Raw genomic sequence first — 17,500 nt, forward strand, 5'->3', positions numbered from 1 at the left:
CGTATGTGTCAGTGTGTGTCTTTGTATGTGTGTCAGTGTATGTGTCAGTGTGTGTCTTTGTATGTGTGTCAGCGTATGTGTCAGTGTGTGTCTTTGTATGTGTGTCAGTGTATGTGTCAGTGTGTGTCTGTGCATGTGTGTCAGTGTATGTGTCAGTGTGTGTCTGTGTATGTGTGTCAGCGTATGTGTCAGTGTGTGTCTTTGTATGTGTGTCAGCGTATGTCAGTGTATGTGTGTGTGTCAGTGTATGTCAGTGTGTGTGTGTCAGTGTATGTGTCAGTGTGTCTGTGTGTGTCTTAGTGTGTCTGTGTATGTGTGAGTGTGTGTCTGTGTGTGTCAGTGTGTTTCAGTGTATGTGTCAGTGTGTGTCAGTGTTTCACTGCATTTATTGTGATTAATCTGTTATTTGTAGAAATGCTGTATAAAAGTAACAGAACACTCACTCAGGTACTGAATATCAGCCCACATACCTGATATCACCTGTGATGTGTTCAAACAACTGAAACTCATACTAATAACTGTGTTGATGATAAGTAAATGTTCATATGACAGTATTTATAACACAAGAGCTGTAGTTATAGAGCAGGACTCAATAATTACTGCTTGGTTAATAGTGAACTTTTCCTATCATAGACCATTATTCTAAATGATAGACGACGTAGCGGTGCAGTCTAGCCGTATATCTGCTAGCAAACACAAACAGGTCTGCTGTGACACACAATACCTTTTTATCCAATAGCAGCTAAAACGAGTTCGGACAACTAAACTAGTCTGATGATTTCTCCTGGATGATACAGGAGCAACCCCCCCTTCTCCAACACACATCTGTATCATTTTAGTCACATACAGTATTAGATTTATTTAATGATTTAAAAATCTCATTACACTGCTGTCATGTTAGGGCTCCAGTCACTGCACTGTAGACTGTTCAGCAGCTCCAGATGTTATGGACAATGTAATTACCTTGAATAAAGGCTTCAGTAAAGACTTACTACTGCTGCTGTCCCGCAGGTCTGCTTTAAAAACAGCGTTTAATTTAAAAACAAGTTTAATAGAGGCTGTGTAAGATGGTCCAGTGGCTCAGTGGTGCACCTTGAACCCACTTCCTACATTCTGCACTGCTGTGGGTTTACAGCAGCCACAGCCAATCAGAATGAGGCCCTTGTACCCACTGGGGCAGAGAAAGTGTCCTCTGGTGTATATACTGCATGCACCAGCTTCACAATGAAACTTCCCGGAAAAAAAACAACACGTCAAAGACTACGAAGGTGAGCTGCTTGTCTAAACTCCTGCATCACGTCTATCAATAGCAGTGACATTGTAGTAAAGGGTTGGGCTCATTTAGAAACCTCAAGAATGCTCCCCACCTAGCACAGGACACACACACACACACACACACTGTCTCACATACACACACATACATATATATACACACACACAAACACACACACACTGTCTCACATACACACACATACATATATACACACACACACACACACAAAGCCGAACTGAAAGAAGGACACAGATTCGCCGCGCGTTTCCTTGGCAACCGTCGTTCCTTCTCAGTCCCAAAGCGGGCCTACCTGTCCGTGGACCACGTGACCGATCCTGGCGCTCCACCAATCAGAGAAAAGGACAGGTGCGTTTGTGCTAGTTTCGGAGGAGGAATCAGGCAGGTTCTAGTAAAACACATCGGAGCTATAAAGCTGCTTAGGTGGAAGGTCCAGTGCTCACACCGCTGAAGTCCGGTTCATTTCGCTTCGGTTTAGAGCACATCATGAACAATGAAAGCGTCCAGCGGGGTGTGTTTGAATTCAGAGGATTTGCAGCACAGGAGTGTGTATAGTGTGTATAGTGTGTGTGGTGTGGTGATTTGTTCAGCAGAAGAGGAGCGCAGGAGCACCAGGCCCTGGACATTAGAACATCTTGTGTTATCTTTCATCACATCCAGGTGAGTCCAGGTGAGACGATCGAGAGATCATGATCACTACCTGTTAAAACCTCACGGGAATCTGACTACAAACAAACAAACCCCGGAAGGGTTTCGACTAGCTTGTGTGTGTGTGAGAGAGACAGAGAGAGACAGAGAGAGAGCACTAGGCTTTCAGATCAGACGTGTGTGGGTTTAAGTCCCTGTTAACCTTTTAACTGTTCGGGCACCTGTTAGCTGCTTTGGGTAAAGTGACTGTCAACTGAGAAAATGTAAATCTGTCAGGATAAGGGTTAGGTAAATCTGTCTGTGTGTCTCTCTGTCTGTCTGTCTGTCTGTGGCTTTCTCTCTGTCTGTCTGTGGCTTTCTCTCTCTCTCTGTCTTTCTGTCTGTCTGTGTCTCTGTCTTTCTGTCTGTCTCTCTCTCTCTCTCTCTCTCTCTCTCTCTCTCTCTCTCTCTCTCTGTCTCTCTCTCTCTCTCTCTCTGTCTCACTCTCACTCTGTCTCTCTCTCTCACTCTGTCTCTCTCTGTGTCTCTCTCTCTCACTCTCTCTCTGTCTCTCTCTGTCTCTCTCTCACTCTCTCTCTCTCTCTCTCTCTCTCTCTCTCTCTCACTGGATCTTTTTTAATAAGTAATTTTAGCGACTTTACTTTGTGTAAGCTTAACAGTTTTTCAGGACTGTATGATACAGAAGATGTATAGTAACTATACTGTGGTGTAATATAAACTTTAAACATCTTTTTTAATCGGTGTTTCCCATATTATGAGGTGCGCCCTCTGGTGGCGTCACTATGGGTACAGGGACAGGGCATAATGGCTGGAAGGATGAAAGGGAAAGAAAAGAAGGCAAATTGTAAAAATAAATAAATGAAATGAAATATGGAAGGAAATGTAATAGAAATAGTCTAATGATTACAGTTCTGTATGCTTGGGCCTTGCCCATTGCCACAGCTCATACATTGAGTGAATGTGTTGTACAGAGACAATAAATACCTATTTATGCTCAAATATGCAACCAGTACAAAACATTCAGAATGGGGATTAGAATTGTATAAATTTCTCATGACAACACCAACAGTGACCTCTTTGTCTGTTCAGGTGTTGAAACAAAATGACGGAAAAGACAGCTCCTTGGTGGAGGTCCTTCGTGGGAAAGAGGAGGAAAGCTGCCAGAGAATCGGCGTCGATCCTGGAGCAGGACATGGCATCTTACGTGGCCACCGAATCCAACCCACAAGCCGTGTCCATCTCCAGCGCTCCGGATCAGAGGAACACCTCAGTGACCAGCTCCCAAGCAGCAGGAGGACAAGCCGTTCTAGCCGATGACACTTACGACGACTCTGTCATGCAGCCGACGTTCAGTGAGAGCGCAAACCGCCGCAACCTTCGTGTGTCACGCTCGGGCCGCTTCAAAGAGAAACGGCGGACACGTGTGGGCCTGCCGGACCAGTACGACAACACAGAGAGGGAGGAGCCACCGAGCAAAGGCAACATGGACTAAACATGACGTTAAGGCATGTCACTGCTAGAAATCCCAGACTCTGGACTGGATGTATACTTAGAACCTCAGCCGTGACTGTGATCAGTGATCAGCCACATCAGTGTGTCATCCCTTCGAGGCTGTGGGAGAGTTTATTGTGTGGATGATTAGCTGGAAATGTGACAGTAAAACACACCTGAGCAGCTAAAAGTAGTATGTGACTTAAAATAAGATGACTAATGTGTCATCTTCAGTAGCTGGACCCAGCCTACAGCCTAGCCATTTCTTCACTGTGCATTGGGGGACTCAGGGCTTGAGCTTGTTCCTAAATGGACATTAGACCGGTGTATTTCCCTTCCTTAGACAGACACTAGAGCAGGGGGACACAAGCACATGTCCTCTTATAAAAGAAGTTTTAACTTTTTAGTTCACTTTCTTTATTTTGGGAATCAAATTATTTTATGAAGGATTTTATATAATGTTTATACATTAAGACTGTTAAACAATTGCACTCTTAAAAAAAATGGGGTTTTTGAAGATTACTATTTTTGCTGCTTGCAGGAAAATGAAGTTTATATCAGATGATATTTGTTACATGTAGATTTGTTTTTAGAAACTACTGACAGACCACAGAGCTTTAAAGATGATAGAAACTGGATGGACGTAGTTATACCTCTCTACACATAACTAATGAAGGAGATTATTGAATATGAATCGAGTGATATGAGCTGTGAGATATGAGCTCTGTGAATGTGCCATAGATCAGATATGTCAGGGTTAAAAGGAGGTTATACAGAGTTCAGAAGGAACGTTTATATCTTTAGATTCACAGTTAAATATAGGTTTTAAAAACACTTAAAGAAAAAAAAAATCTGTTATTGCGATTTTTGAAATGCATGACAATGTAAATAAAAAGATCTAAATAATCAACACATTATGATTTTAATAGCATTAATCATGTACACAAACAAACAAACAAACAAACCAAACCAGTACAGATCTACATCTCTTACTCATGTGTGTGTGAAGACGTAAGGGTGATTAATGTGAAGGGTGGAGCAGGAGGCTGTCAGAAAGGACCTGCAGAGCTACTGCTATTAATGTGTGCTGTAATGTTAGTGTCTCTGCCTGGGGCTGTGATCTTTACACCTGACAAGTCCTGTGTCACAGCATTCTCTCTCTCTCTCTGTCTGTCTCTCTCTCTCTGTCTCTCTCTCTCTGGTTCACTCTATTTTTCTCTCTATCTCTCTCTCTCTCTCTCTCGGTGCATGTTTTCTTGATAGATTTTTTTCCCCTTCTTTTCTTTATTTATTTATTGTTTGTTTGTCTTGAGTAATATCTCAGTACCCCGAGTTCTCTGGATTGAGAGAAAGCTCTGTGCGTCACCTTCACGTACACGGCTAATTCATATCATTAAGAAACATGAGTTAAATGATGTTTGGAGATCTCTTCACCCCTCTGATAGACAATACACATGGGCTCATGTACCTAACAATTTTATGTCTCTTGTGAGGTTGGACAGGTTTTATGTTTTTAAGCACGATTAAGAGTTTTATTAGCCCTGTTGGTCTCTCAGACCAAAGTTTGGTCTTATGTAAAGCAGTTTTAAAATCTATTAAACCAAAGAGTGCATTTTAATACAGCTCTTTTAAATGACAAACATTTTACTGACACTTTTAACTTTTTTTGGAACAATTTTAGAGAAGAAAAAAGTTGCTTTACGTCCTTACAGCAGTGGTGGGACCTGGGCAAAATAAAAACCCAGCAGTTGTGTCAGCAGCACACTCTCAGTGTCACGAGGGATTTGGCTCAATCTTTAAAAACGATTGACCACGAAATCACAGAACTACAATCCCTCATAGTCAACTAATGCACAAGAGCACATCAGACCCTTACAGTTAAAAAGAAAAAATTGTCAGACCTCCTAGACTTTAAAGTACAAGGTGCACTGGTAAGATCACGCTTCCAGAACGCAGACCAAATGGATGCACCTTCAAAATTCTTTTTTAACCTCGAGACAAAGAATGGTCAGGTTTTATAAAAAACTCTATACCTATGAGTATAAGGAGAACCAAGTCACAGAGCAGAACCTGGATACAGCACTCAGTCGGGCAATAACCCTAGAGGAGCTTCAGAAAGCTTTACAGGGCATGGAGGGTGGAAAAGCACCTGGCATAGATGGACTTCCAGCAGAGTTCTATAAGTTCTTTTGGGCCGTAGTGGGTGAGGACCTGCTGAAGGTCCTAAATGATAGTTTAAGGGGAGGGCTGCTGCCACTGAGTTGCAGGAGAGCAGTTTTCACATTAATACCAAAAAAAGGAGATCTAGCTGACATTAAAAACTGGAGACCTGTGCCCTTATGCTGTGACTATAAACTCCTCTCTAACGTTTTAGCAACCAGACTAGGAAGCGTTCTCGAAGACATCGTTCATCCTGGTCAAACCTACTGAGTTCCTGGGAGGTCCATTTTTAACAACATGTCGCTGGTTCGAGACCTTTTAAGAAAGCATTTGACCGAGTAGAACACGATTATTTATGGAAAACTCTTAAGACTTTTGGTTTTAACCCCGATTTCTGTCACTAAAACAAATTCCTTGCTAGTGAAAACATACCTGGAAATAGAGCTCTTTCTGATACTGATTCTGATTCTGACATAATACGTGTTTTATACTGTGACATTGAGAGTGTGCTGAAGGTTAATGGCGGCTTATGTGTAGGACAAGCTGCTCTCTGTCAGGTACTGTATGTTCTACACCTTAGCCATAGAACCTTTTTTAAATAGATCTGAACTGAAAGGGCTCTTAGATGGAAATGGCTAATACCCAAAATGTCCTACAGGGGTCGCACGCTAATGATTAACAACCTTGTTGCATCTTCACTTTGGCACAAATTTGCATGTTTAGATCCACAGATTACACTTTTAACCAGAATCCAGTCGATTTTACTATTTTTTTTTGGACAGGTTACACTGAGTACCTCAAAGTGTGTTATATTTACCCTCGAAACTTGATCACCTCAAAATGACCTGTTTTTTTATCGTAATCTTTTTAAAGTGTGGACATTGTGACACATTTCATACTCTTTCTAGTGTTCAGGAACTCTTCACAGTGTTCATTACACTTTCCTACCACTAGGGGGTGAATACAGTAATTTGTAATACTGGCCCTTGAGAATGGTGTTTATTCTCTGTAGCCACGCCCACTCGTCACGCCCACTGCCTTCTGTGCGTCATGCAACGCGAGCGCGCGCGCCTCACGGAGAGAACCGCTATAGTGTAGGACAGTGATGAAGATCTGCAGAGCTCCATAACTTCTGCACCGTAGCTGGGAGTTTTTTTATCTGTTCTTCAAGTTTAAATAAGTCCAGTGTGGATTGCAGGAGGACAGGAGCACCTGATAAAGTTTACAAGAAGGTTTGTGGTCTATTTACTCATGGTCTATTTATAAGCCATACTGAGTGTAACATGATCTCTGTGTGCTGAACACTGTGGGGTCTCAGTGCTGTGTGCTGAACACTGTGGGATCTCAGTGCTGTGTGCTGAACACTGTGGGGTCTCAGTGCTGTGTGCTGAACACTGTGGGATCTCAGTGCTGTGTGCTGAACACTGTGGGATCTCAGTGCTGAACACTGTGGGCTCTCAGTGCTGTGTGCTGAACACTGTGGGGTCTCAGTGCTGTGTGCTGAACACTGTGGGATCTCAGTGCTGAACACTGTGGGCTCTCAGTGCTGTGTGCTGAACACTGTGGGGTCTCAGTGCTGTGTGCTGAACATTGTGGGGTCTCAGTGCTGTGTGCTGAACACTGTGGGATCTCAGTGCTGAACACTGTGGGGTCTCAGTGCTGTGTGCTGAACACTGTGGGATCTCAGTGCTGAACACTGTGGGCTCTCAGTGCTGTGTGCTGAACACTGTGGGATCTCAGTGCTGTGTGCTGAACACTGTGGGATCTCAGTGCTGTGTGCTGAACACTGTGGGATCTCAATGCTGTGGGCTGAACACTGTGGGATCTCAGTGCTGTGTGCTGAACACTGTGGGATCTCAGTGCTGTGTGCTGAACACTGTGGGCTCTCAGTGCTGTGGGCTGAACACTGTGGGATCTCAGTGCTGTGTGCTGAACACTGTGGGATCTCAGTGCTGTGGGCTGAACACTGTGGGATCTCAATGCTGTGGGCTGAACACTGTGGGATCTCAGTGCTGTGTGCTGAACACTGTGGGGTCTCAGTGCTGTGTGCTGAACACTGTGGGATCTCAGTGCTGTGTGCTGAACACTGTGGGATCTCAGTGCTGAACACTGTGGGCTCTCAGTGCTGTGTGCTGAACACTGTGGGGTCTCAGTGCTGTGTGCTGAACACTGTGGGATCTCAGTGCTGAACACTGTGGGATCTCAGTGCTGAACACTGTGGGCTCTCAGTGCTGAACACTGTGGGCTCTCAGTGCTGTGTGCTGAACACTGTGGGGTCTCAGTGCTGTGTGCTGAACATTGTGGGGTCTCAGTGCTGTGTGCTGAACACTGTGGGATCTCAGTGCTGAACACTGTGGGGTCTCAGTGCTGTGTGCTGAACACTGTGGGATCTCAGTGCTGAACACTGTGGGCTCTCAGTGCTGTGTGCTGAACACTGTGGGATCTCAGTGCTATGTGCTGAACACTGTGGGATCTCAGTGCTGTGTGCTGAACACTGTGGGATCTCAATGCTGTGGGCTGAACACTGTGGGATCTCAGTGCTGTGTGCTGAACACTGTGGGATCTCAGTGCTGTGTGCTGAACACTGTGGGGTCTCAGTGCTGTGTGCTGAACACTGTGGGATCTCAGTGCTGTGTGCTGAACACTGTGGGATCTCAGTGCTGAACACTGTGGGCTCTCAGTGCTGTGTGCTGAACACTGTGGGGTCTCAGTGCTGTGTGCTGAACACTGTGGGATCTCAGTGCTGAACACTGTGGGCTCTCAGTGCTGTGTGCTGAACACTGTGGGGTCTCAGTGCTGTGTGCTGAACATTGTGGGGTCTCAGTGCTGTGTGCTGAACACTGTGGGATCTCAGTGCTGAACACTGTGGGGTCTCAGTGCTGTGTGCTGAACACTGTGGGATCTCAGTGCTGAACACTGTGGGCTCTCAGTGCTGTGTGCTGAACACTGTGGGATCTCAGTGCTGTGTGCTGAACACTGTGGGATCTCAGTGCTGTGTGCTGAACACTGTGGGATCTCAATGCTGTGGGCTGAACACTGTGGGATCTCAGTGCTGTGTGCTGAACACTGTGGGATCTCAGTGCTGTGTGCTGAACACTGTGGGCTCTCAGTGCTGTGGGCTGAACACTGTGGGATCTCAGTGCTGTGTGCTGAACACTGTGGGATCTCAGTGCTGTGGGCTGAACACTGTGGGATCTCAATGCTGTGGGCTGAACACTGTGGGATCTCAGTGCTGTGTGCTGAACACTGTGGGGTCTCAGTGCTGTGTGCTGAACACTGTGGGATCTCAGTGCTGTGTGCTGAACACTGTGGGATCTCAGTGCTGAACACTGTGGGCTCTCAGTGCTGTGTGCTGAACACTGTGGGGTCTCAGTGCTGTGTGCTGAACACTGTGGGATCTCAGTGCTGAACACTGTGGGATCTCAGTGCTGAACACTGTGGGCTCTCAGTGCTGAACACTGTGGGCTCTCAGTGCTGTGTGCTGAACACTGTGGGGTCTCAGTGCTGTGTGCTGAACATTGTGGGGTCTCAGTGCTGTGTGCTGAACACTGTGGGATCTCAGTGCTGAACACTGTGGGGTCTCAGTGCTGTGTGCTGAACACTGTGGGATCTCAGTGCTGAACACTGTGGGCTCTCAGTGCTGTGTGCTGAACACTGTGGGATCTCAGTGCTATGTGCTGAACACTGTGGGATCTCAGTGCTGTGTGCTGAACACTGTGGGATCTCAATGCTGTGGGCTGAACACTGTGGGATCTCAGTGCTGTGTGCTGAACACTGTGGGATCTCAGTGCTGTGTGCTGAACACTGGGCTCTCAGTGCTGTGGGCTGAACACTGTGGGATCTCATTGCTGTGTGCTGAACACTGTGGGATCTCAGTGCTGTGGGCTGAACACTGTGGGATCTCAATGCTGTGGACTGAACACTGTGGGATCTCAGTGCTGTGTGCTGAACACTGTGGGATCTCAGTGCTGTGTGCTGAACACTGGGATCTCAGTGCTGTGTGCTGAACACTGTGGGATCTCAGTGCTGTGTGCTGAACACTGTGGGATCTCAGTGCTGTGTGCTGAACACTGTGGGATCTCAGTGCTGTGTGCTGAACACTGGGATCTCAGTGCTGTGTGCTGAACACTGTGGGGTCTCAGTGCTGTGTGCTGAACATTGTGGGGTCCCAGTGCTGTGTGCTGAACACTGTGGGATCTCAGTGCTGAACACTGTGGGCTCTCAGTGCTGTGTGCTGAACACTGTGAGGTCTCAGTGCTGTGTGCTGAACACTGTGGGATCTCAGTGCTGAACACTGTGGGCTCTCAGTGCTGTGTGCTGAACACTGTGGGATCTCAGTGCTGTGTGCTGAACACTGTGGGCTCTCAGTGCTGTGTGCTGAACACTGTGGGATCTCAGTGCTGTGTGCTGAACACTGTGGGATCTCAGTGCTGTGTGCTGAACACTGTGGGCTCTCAGTGCTGTGGGCTGAACACTGGGCTCTCAGTGCTGTGTGCTGAACACTGTGGGCTCTCAGTGCTGTGTGCTGAACACTGTGGGATCTCAGTGCTGTGTGCTGAAAACTCGGGCAGTGAGTTAACTCTGATTAACACATATAATAAATATAATATATATACCCTTAGAGAAAGTGTTGAATATCAGGTGTATTGTGAGAGAACACTAGTGAAGAGGACATGAACTATTAACAGCACACACTGGGAGCTTCACTGTTACCTGACAAGGTGTATGTGGTGCACATGTAGTGTGTGTCGTGTCATTTCAGCCTTTGTGTGGGAAATGTTTGGTGTCTGTACTTTTAGAATGAATCCCAGAAAGACATCCTGATGGTAGATGACGTTAACACTGTACACTGTGTGCAGTAACACATCTAGCAGTAACACTGTGTGCTGTACACTGTACACTGTGTGCTGTAACACATCTAGCAGTAACACTGTACACTGTGTGCTGTAACACATCTAGCAGTAACACTGTGTGCAGTAACACATCTAGCAGTAACACTGTACACTGTGTGCTGTAACACATCTAGCAGTAACACTGTGTGCTGTAACACATCTAGCAGTAACACTGTGTGCAGTAACACATCTAGCAGTAACACTGTGTGCAGTAACACATCTAGCAGTAACACTGTGTGCAGTAACACATCTAGCAGTAACACTGTACACTGTGTGGTGTAACACATCTAGCAGTAACACTGTACACTGTGTGCTGTAACACATCTAGCAGTAACACTGTGTGCAGTAACACATCTAGCAGTAACACTGTACACTGTGTGCAGTAACACATCTAGCAGTAACACTGTACACTGTGTGCTGTAACACATCTAGCAGTAACACTGTGTGCTGTAACACATCTAGCAGTAACACTGTACACTGTGTGCTGTAACACATCTAGCAGTGACACTGTACACTGTGTGCTGTAACACATCTAGCAGTAACACTGTGTGCTGTAACACATCTAGCAGTAACACTGTACACTGTGTGCTGTAACACATCTAGCAGTAACACTGTACACTGTGTGCTGTAACGCATCTAGCAGTGACACTGTACACTGTGTGCTGTAACACATCTAGCAGTAACACTGTGTGCTGTAACACATCTAGCAGTAACACTGTGTGCTGTAACACATCTAGCAGTAACACTGTGTGCTGTAACACATCTAGCAGTAACACTGTGTGCTGTAACACATCTAGCAGTAACACTGTACACTGTGTGCTGTAACACATCTAGCAGTAACACTGTGTGCTGTAACACATCTAGCAGTAACACTGTGTGGTGTAACACATCTAGCAGTGACACTGTACACTGTGTGCTGTAACACATCTAGCAGTAACACTGTGTGCTGTAACACATCTAGCAGTAACACTGTACACTGTGTGCTGTAACACATCTAGCAGTAACACTGTGTGCTGTAACACATCTAGCAGTGACACTGTACACTGTGTGCAGTAACACATCTAGCAGTAACACTGTACACTGTGTGCTGTAACACATCTAGCAGTAACACTGTGTGCTGTAACACATCTAGCAGTGACACTGTACACTGTGTGCAGTAACACATCTAGCAGTGACACTGTACACTGTGTGCTGTAACACATCTAGCAGTGACACTGTACACTGTGTGCAGTAACACATCTAGCAGTAACACTGTACACTGTGTGCTGTAACACATCTAGCAGTAACACTGTGTGCTGTAACACATCTAGCAGTAACACTGTACACTGTGTGCTGTAACACATCTAGCAGTAACACTGTGTGGTGTAACACATCTAGCAGTGACACTGTACACTGTGTGCTGTAACACATCTAGCAGTAACACTGTGTGCTGTAACACATCTAGCAGTAACACTGTACACTGTGTGCTGTAACACATCTAGCAGTAACACTGTGTGCTGTAACACATCTAGCAGTGACACTGTACACTGTGTGCAGTAACACATCTAGCAGTAACACTGTACACTGTGTGCTGTAACACATCTAGCAGTAACACTGTGTGCTGTAACACATCTAGCAGTGACACTGTACACTGTGTGCAGTAACACATCTAGCAGTGACACTGTACACTGTGTGCTGTAACACATCTAGCAGTAACACTGTACACTGTGTGCCGTAACACATCTAGCAGTAACACTGTGTGCTGTAACACATCTAGCAGTAACACTGTGTGCTGTAACACATCTAGCAGTGACACTGTACACTGTGTGCAGTAACACATCTAGCAGTGACACTGTACACTGTGTGCTGTAACACATCTAGCAGTGACACTGTACACTGTGTGCAGTAACACATCTAGCAGTAACACTGTACACTGTGTGCTGTAACACATCTAGCAGTAACACTGTGTGCTGTAACACATCTAGCAGTAACACTGTACACTGTGTGCTGTAACACATCTAGCAGTAACACTGTGTGGTGTAACACATCTAGCAGTGACACTGTACACTGTGTGCTGTAACACATCTAGCAGTAACACTGTGTGCTGTAACACATCTAGCAGTAACACTGTACACTGTGTGCTGTAACACATCTAGCAGTAACACTGTGTGCTGTAACACATCTAGCAGTGACACTGTACACTGTGTGCAGTAACACATCTAGCAGTAACACTGTACACTGTGTGCTGTAACACATCTAGCAGTAACACTGTGTGCTGTAACACATCTAGCAGTGACACTGTACACTGTGTGCAGTAACACATCTAGCAGTGACACTGTACACTGTGTGCTGTAACACATCTAGCAGTAACACTGTACACTGTGTGCCGTAACACATCTAGCAGTAACACTGTGTGCTGTAACACATCTAGCAGTAACACTGTGTGCTGTAACACATCTAGCAGTGACACTGTACACTGTGTGCAGTAACACATCTAGCAGTAACACTGTACACTGTGTGCTGTAACACATCTAGCAGTGACACTGTACACTGTGTGCTGTAACACATCTAGCAGTGACACTGCACACTGTGTGCTGTAACACATCTAGCAGTAACACTGTGTGCTGTAACACATCTAGCAGTGACACTGTACACTGTGTGCTGTAACACATCTAGCAGTGACACTGTACACTATGTGCTGTAACACATCTAGCAGTAACACTGTGTGCTGTAACACATCTAGCAGTAACACTGTACACTGTGTGCAGTAACACATCTAGCAGTAACACTGTACACTGTGTGCCGTAACACATCTAGCAGTAACACTGTGTGCTGTAACACATCTAGCAGTAACACTGTGTGCTGTAACACATCTAGCAGTGACACTGTACACTGTGTGCAGTAACACATCTAGCAGTGACACTGTACACTGTGTGCAGTAACACATCTAGCAGTGACACTGTACACTGTGTGCTGTAACACATCTAGCAGTAACACTGTGTGCAGTAACACATCTAGCAGTAACACTGTACACTGTGTGCAGTAACACATCTAGCAGTAACACTATACACTGTGTGCAGTAACACATCTAGCAGTAACACTGTACACTGTGTGCTGTAACACATCTAGCAGTAACACTGTACACTGTGTGCTGTAACACATCTAGCAGTGACACTGTACACTGTGTGCTGTAACACATCTAGCAGTGACACTGTACACTGTGTGCTGTAACACATCTAGCAGTAACACTGTGTGCTGTAACACATCTAGCAGTAACACTGTACACTGTGTGCTGTAACACATCTAGCAGTAACACTGTACACTGTGTGCTGTAACACATCTAGCAGTGACACTGTACACTGTGTGCTGTAACACATCTAGCAGTAACACTGTACACTGTGTGCTGTAACACATCTAGCAGTGACACTGTACACTGTGTGCTGTAACACATCTAGCAGTGACACTGTACACTGTGTGCTGTAACACATCTAGCAGTAACACTGTGTGCTGTAACACATCTAGCAGTGACACTGTACACTGTGTGCTGTAACACATCTAGCAGTAACACTGTGTGCTGTAACACATCTAGCAGTAACACTATACACTGTGTGCTGTGACTTTTTTACTTTGGTTTGTTTTTATTGACTTTTCTGTCGTCATCCTGTCCAGAGACAAGACTTCACATTTGTCATTGCAGCTCATTCTGCATACAGTAGTGTCTTGTTCCAGCACAGTTGTGTTACTTCTGTATGATATTTCACACTACAGCACAAGCACATTCACCTTTCCTCACACAGGACCTTCAGGAGAAAGGTGTGCGTCATCTCCACTGTGTACGTCCCTAATGAGGCTCTGGAGAATTGCTCAGTTGTTGTTAAGAAACAGCCTGTTTTCATCTAGAACACTTTTTTCTGTTCAGTAACTTTCCCAGAACACAAAAACACAAGTTCATGAAACATTTCAGGAGCTCAGTTATTACTTTTAATTTCTCACATCCTTCATTAATCATAGGTTTATTATTCAGTCTTGTCCTCTTGTGTGTGTGTGTGTGTGTGTGTTCTAGAGAGCTGAACACGCTGACAAATAACAAGTAGATTTGTTGAGGAATTTCACTGCTCCGTTGCTCAACGATGTTTTTCGCCTCACACTGGTTTGCTTCTTCCATTGTAAGACTGTGGGCTTGCCAGAGATCTCAAACAATATACTCCATTGTTAAATGATGCCTCTGGCTCTGGGAAGAAGCCCCTCAACTCTTCTCACTACAGCCTGTAAGGTTACACAGTGGATAGTGAAGGGGTAAAAGAGGCTTGCTGTCATTTTCAGAGCAAGTTCTTCTGGCCATTGTAGGAGAACCCTGGAGAGGAAGCAGAGTTCCCGTTGTCACGATGGACGGATTTCCTGCACTAGTGTTTTAGGAGAACAGGGGCTGGGGTGGAATGAAGAAACAATAGACTTCATAGTGGTTGTGCTGATGTTTGGACCAGTAGTATTATCAGTATAGTATTATTTTGCTTAGAAATGCAAAATGAAAGAAAGACAGAGCCAGAAAGAGAAGAAAAAAAAAGATCTGAGGATTTCAAGGTTCAAAAGTGTAGATGGTTTGTAATAGTTTTAAATCTGTAAAGTATGTCTGCTCTTTGCAGGTGTATATGAGCCAACATGCCTATCCCTCCTCCTCCTCCTCCTCCACCCCCACTACCCCCACCACCCCCACCAGCTGTCCTACAGGTAACACACACACACCAAACACACACACAAGACAATATAAATGTAAGATGTAGTAAACAGTTAACCCGACTTTATGTGTTCAGTCACTTAACATTAACATATTCACCCTGCAAACCACCTGGACAGATATGCAATATTAATTAGAGTTAAAATTACACACACACACACACACACACACACACACACACACACACACACAGTGGCAGGTGACGCTCGGCAGTGTCACATTTTCTGACTCCTGGTTAATTTATGTTTCATTTGAGATGTCTCTGTGTGTAGCACCAACTCTGGTATATGTGTGTGTGTGTGTGTGTCCTGTTTGTGTGTCTTTTAACATACACCTCATTGCCCATGGATCCATACTACAGTACAGATTCACTGTACATGCCTAGAGACATGCTTTAAGACAAAGCTAGTTGTTTAGCTTATGAATGGTCAGAAGAGACATCAGGCATCACACTGCATTATGGACATACAGTATGGTGTCAGGAACAGGGTCAGGAACACGCTGTGAACAGGGTCAGGAACAAGGCATGTACATATTCATTTCTCTACATAGCACGGTTTCATTATACTCCTTTTTTCAGCTCATGTCTCTGTTGATTTCATTCCCAGTCCCAAACCGAGCATCCTAAAATCCAGTGCTGTGAAGGAGGCCGCAGCGCACTACTGTTAGACATCCAGAAGGGAACCAGACTGAAGAAGGTGATGCAGGTCAATGACCGCAGTGCTCCCAGCCTCAACAGTGAGTTCAATTCAGTTCAATTTATTTGTATGAACATAAACATAGAACAAAGGGTTAATATAAAGAATAATATAAAGATTAATATAATACTAAAGTTCTAGATTAATATTAGATTTATATTTAAATGTGTTTGTATTTATCCCCAATGAGCAAGTCTGAGGTGACTCAGGTGACTGTGGGGAGGAAAAACTCCCTTAGATGGTAAAGGAAGGAACCTTGAGAGGAACCAGACTCAAAGGGGAACCTCATCCTCATCTGGGTGACACTGGGGGTGTGATTATAAATATACAGTCTGATAAATGTTGTAGTGATGTAAAAGACCACATGGAGTTCACATCTCCTCTTTAGTATCACAGAGTCTAACTGGAGCTGGTAGATCTGTAGATGTCTCACCTTACATCCTCTACCACGTCACATCATGACGTGTTCACTTCAGGCTCTTTAATGCAGGAATGAATGTTTATTCATACACAGGAGGAGGAGATGCTCACACTCACGTAGACACTGGAATTTAGTTCTGTATAGAGAGTTCTGTATATACTCAGCGTGACATCACACTACAGAGCAGATAATGGACCTGAAAAACCAGTTAACCAGTGTGAACCTGTGTTACTGCACTTCTGGTGAAGTGTGTATTGATAATAAGGAAACATTCCTGAGCGAGGCTCAGCATCTGTACAGAATTACAGTAACATTACAATGGGAAAGAAAGTGAGAGGAGAAAACATTCAACACTGACTATAATCCCAGGCTGATCTGTAACAGTCTCTCTCTCTCTCTCTCTCTCACATACACACACCCACAGTGTCACACACAGACACAGTGTCACACACACAGTGACACACACAGTGTCACACACACCCACAGTGTCACACACACACACAGTGTCACACACACACACAGTGTCACACACACTCACAGTGTCACACACACAGTGTCACACACACACAGTCACACACACACACAGTGTCACACACACTCACAGTGTCACACACACAGTGTCACACACACACAGTCACACACACACACAGTGTCACACACACAGTGTCACACACACAGTGTCACGCACACTCACAGTGTCACACACACTCAGTGTCACACACACAGTGTCTCACACACACACAGTGTCTCACACACACACACAGTGTCACACACAGTGTCACACACACTCACAGTGTCACACACACACAGTGTCACACACACTCACAATGTCACACACACAGTGTCACACACACACAGTGTCACACACACACACAGTGTCACACACACTCACAGTGTCACACACACAGTGTCACACACACTCACAGTGTCACACACACACTCACAGTGTCACACACAGACAGTGTCATAGACACACAGTGTCACACACACATACACACAGTGTCTCTCTCTCTCTCACACACACACACACACACTCACAGTGTCACACACACACACATACACACACACACACACACACACAGTGTCACACACACACAGTGTCTCTCTCTCTCTCTCTCTCTCTCTCTCTCTCTCTCTCTCTCTCTCTCTCTCACACACACACACACACACACTCACTCACAGTGC

General features: G+C 45.1%; 2 protein-coding genes across 3 annotated transcripts in view; both read left to right on the forward strand.

Annotated features, from left to right (window-relative positions):
- The first annotated feature begins 1,655 nt into the window (after positions 1-1,655).
- LOC132837439 (proline-rich protein 15) lies at positions 1,656-4,342 on the forward strand. Its single transcript, XM_060857108.1, has 2 exons — positions 1,656-1,951; positions 3,029-4,342. Exon 2 carries the CDS (start codon positions 3,042-3,044, stop codon positions 3,429-3,431), a length of 390 nt encoding a protein of 129 aa, XP_060713091.1. The 5' UTR covers positions 1,656-1,951; positions 3,029-3,041; the 3' UTR covers positions 3,432-4,342.
- A 2,323-nt stretch (positions 4,343-6,665) lies between these two features.
- Positions 6,666-17,500, forward strand: part of wipf3 (WAS/WASL interacting protein family member 3) — a 15,151-nt gene continuing 4,316 nt past the window's right edge. The window contains exons 1-3 of one of the 2 annotated variants that reach the window (XM_060857095.1): positions 6,666-6,822; positions 15,105-15,189; positions 15,805-15,934. In XM_060857095.1, coding sequence (XP_060713078.1) covers positions 15,121-15,189; positions 15,805-15,934 — 199 coding nt within the window. In that variant the 5' untranslated portion in view covers positions 6,666-6,822; positions 15,105-15,120. Of the gene's footprint in view, positions 6,823-14,913; positions 15,190-15,804; positions 15,935-17,500 lie in introns of those variants that run through there. The other variant, XM_060857096.1, reaches the window with a different exon arrangement.

This window comes from Tachysurus vachellii, chromosome 21 (genome assembly GCF_030014155.1).
Source record: "Tachysurus vachellii isolate PV-2020 chromosome 21, HZAU_Pvac_v1, whole genome shotgun sequence".
In the NCBI taxonomy this organism is placed as follows: Eukaryota; Metazoa; Chordata; class Actinopteri; order Siluriformes; family Bagridae; genus Tachysurus; species Tachysurus vachellii.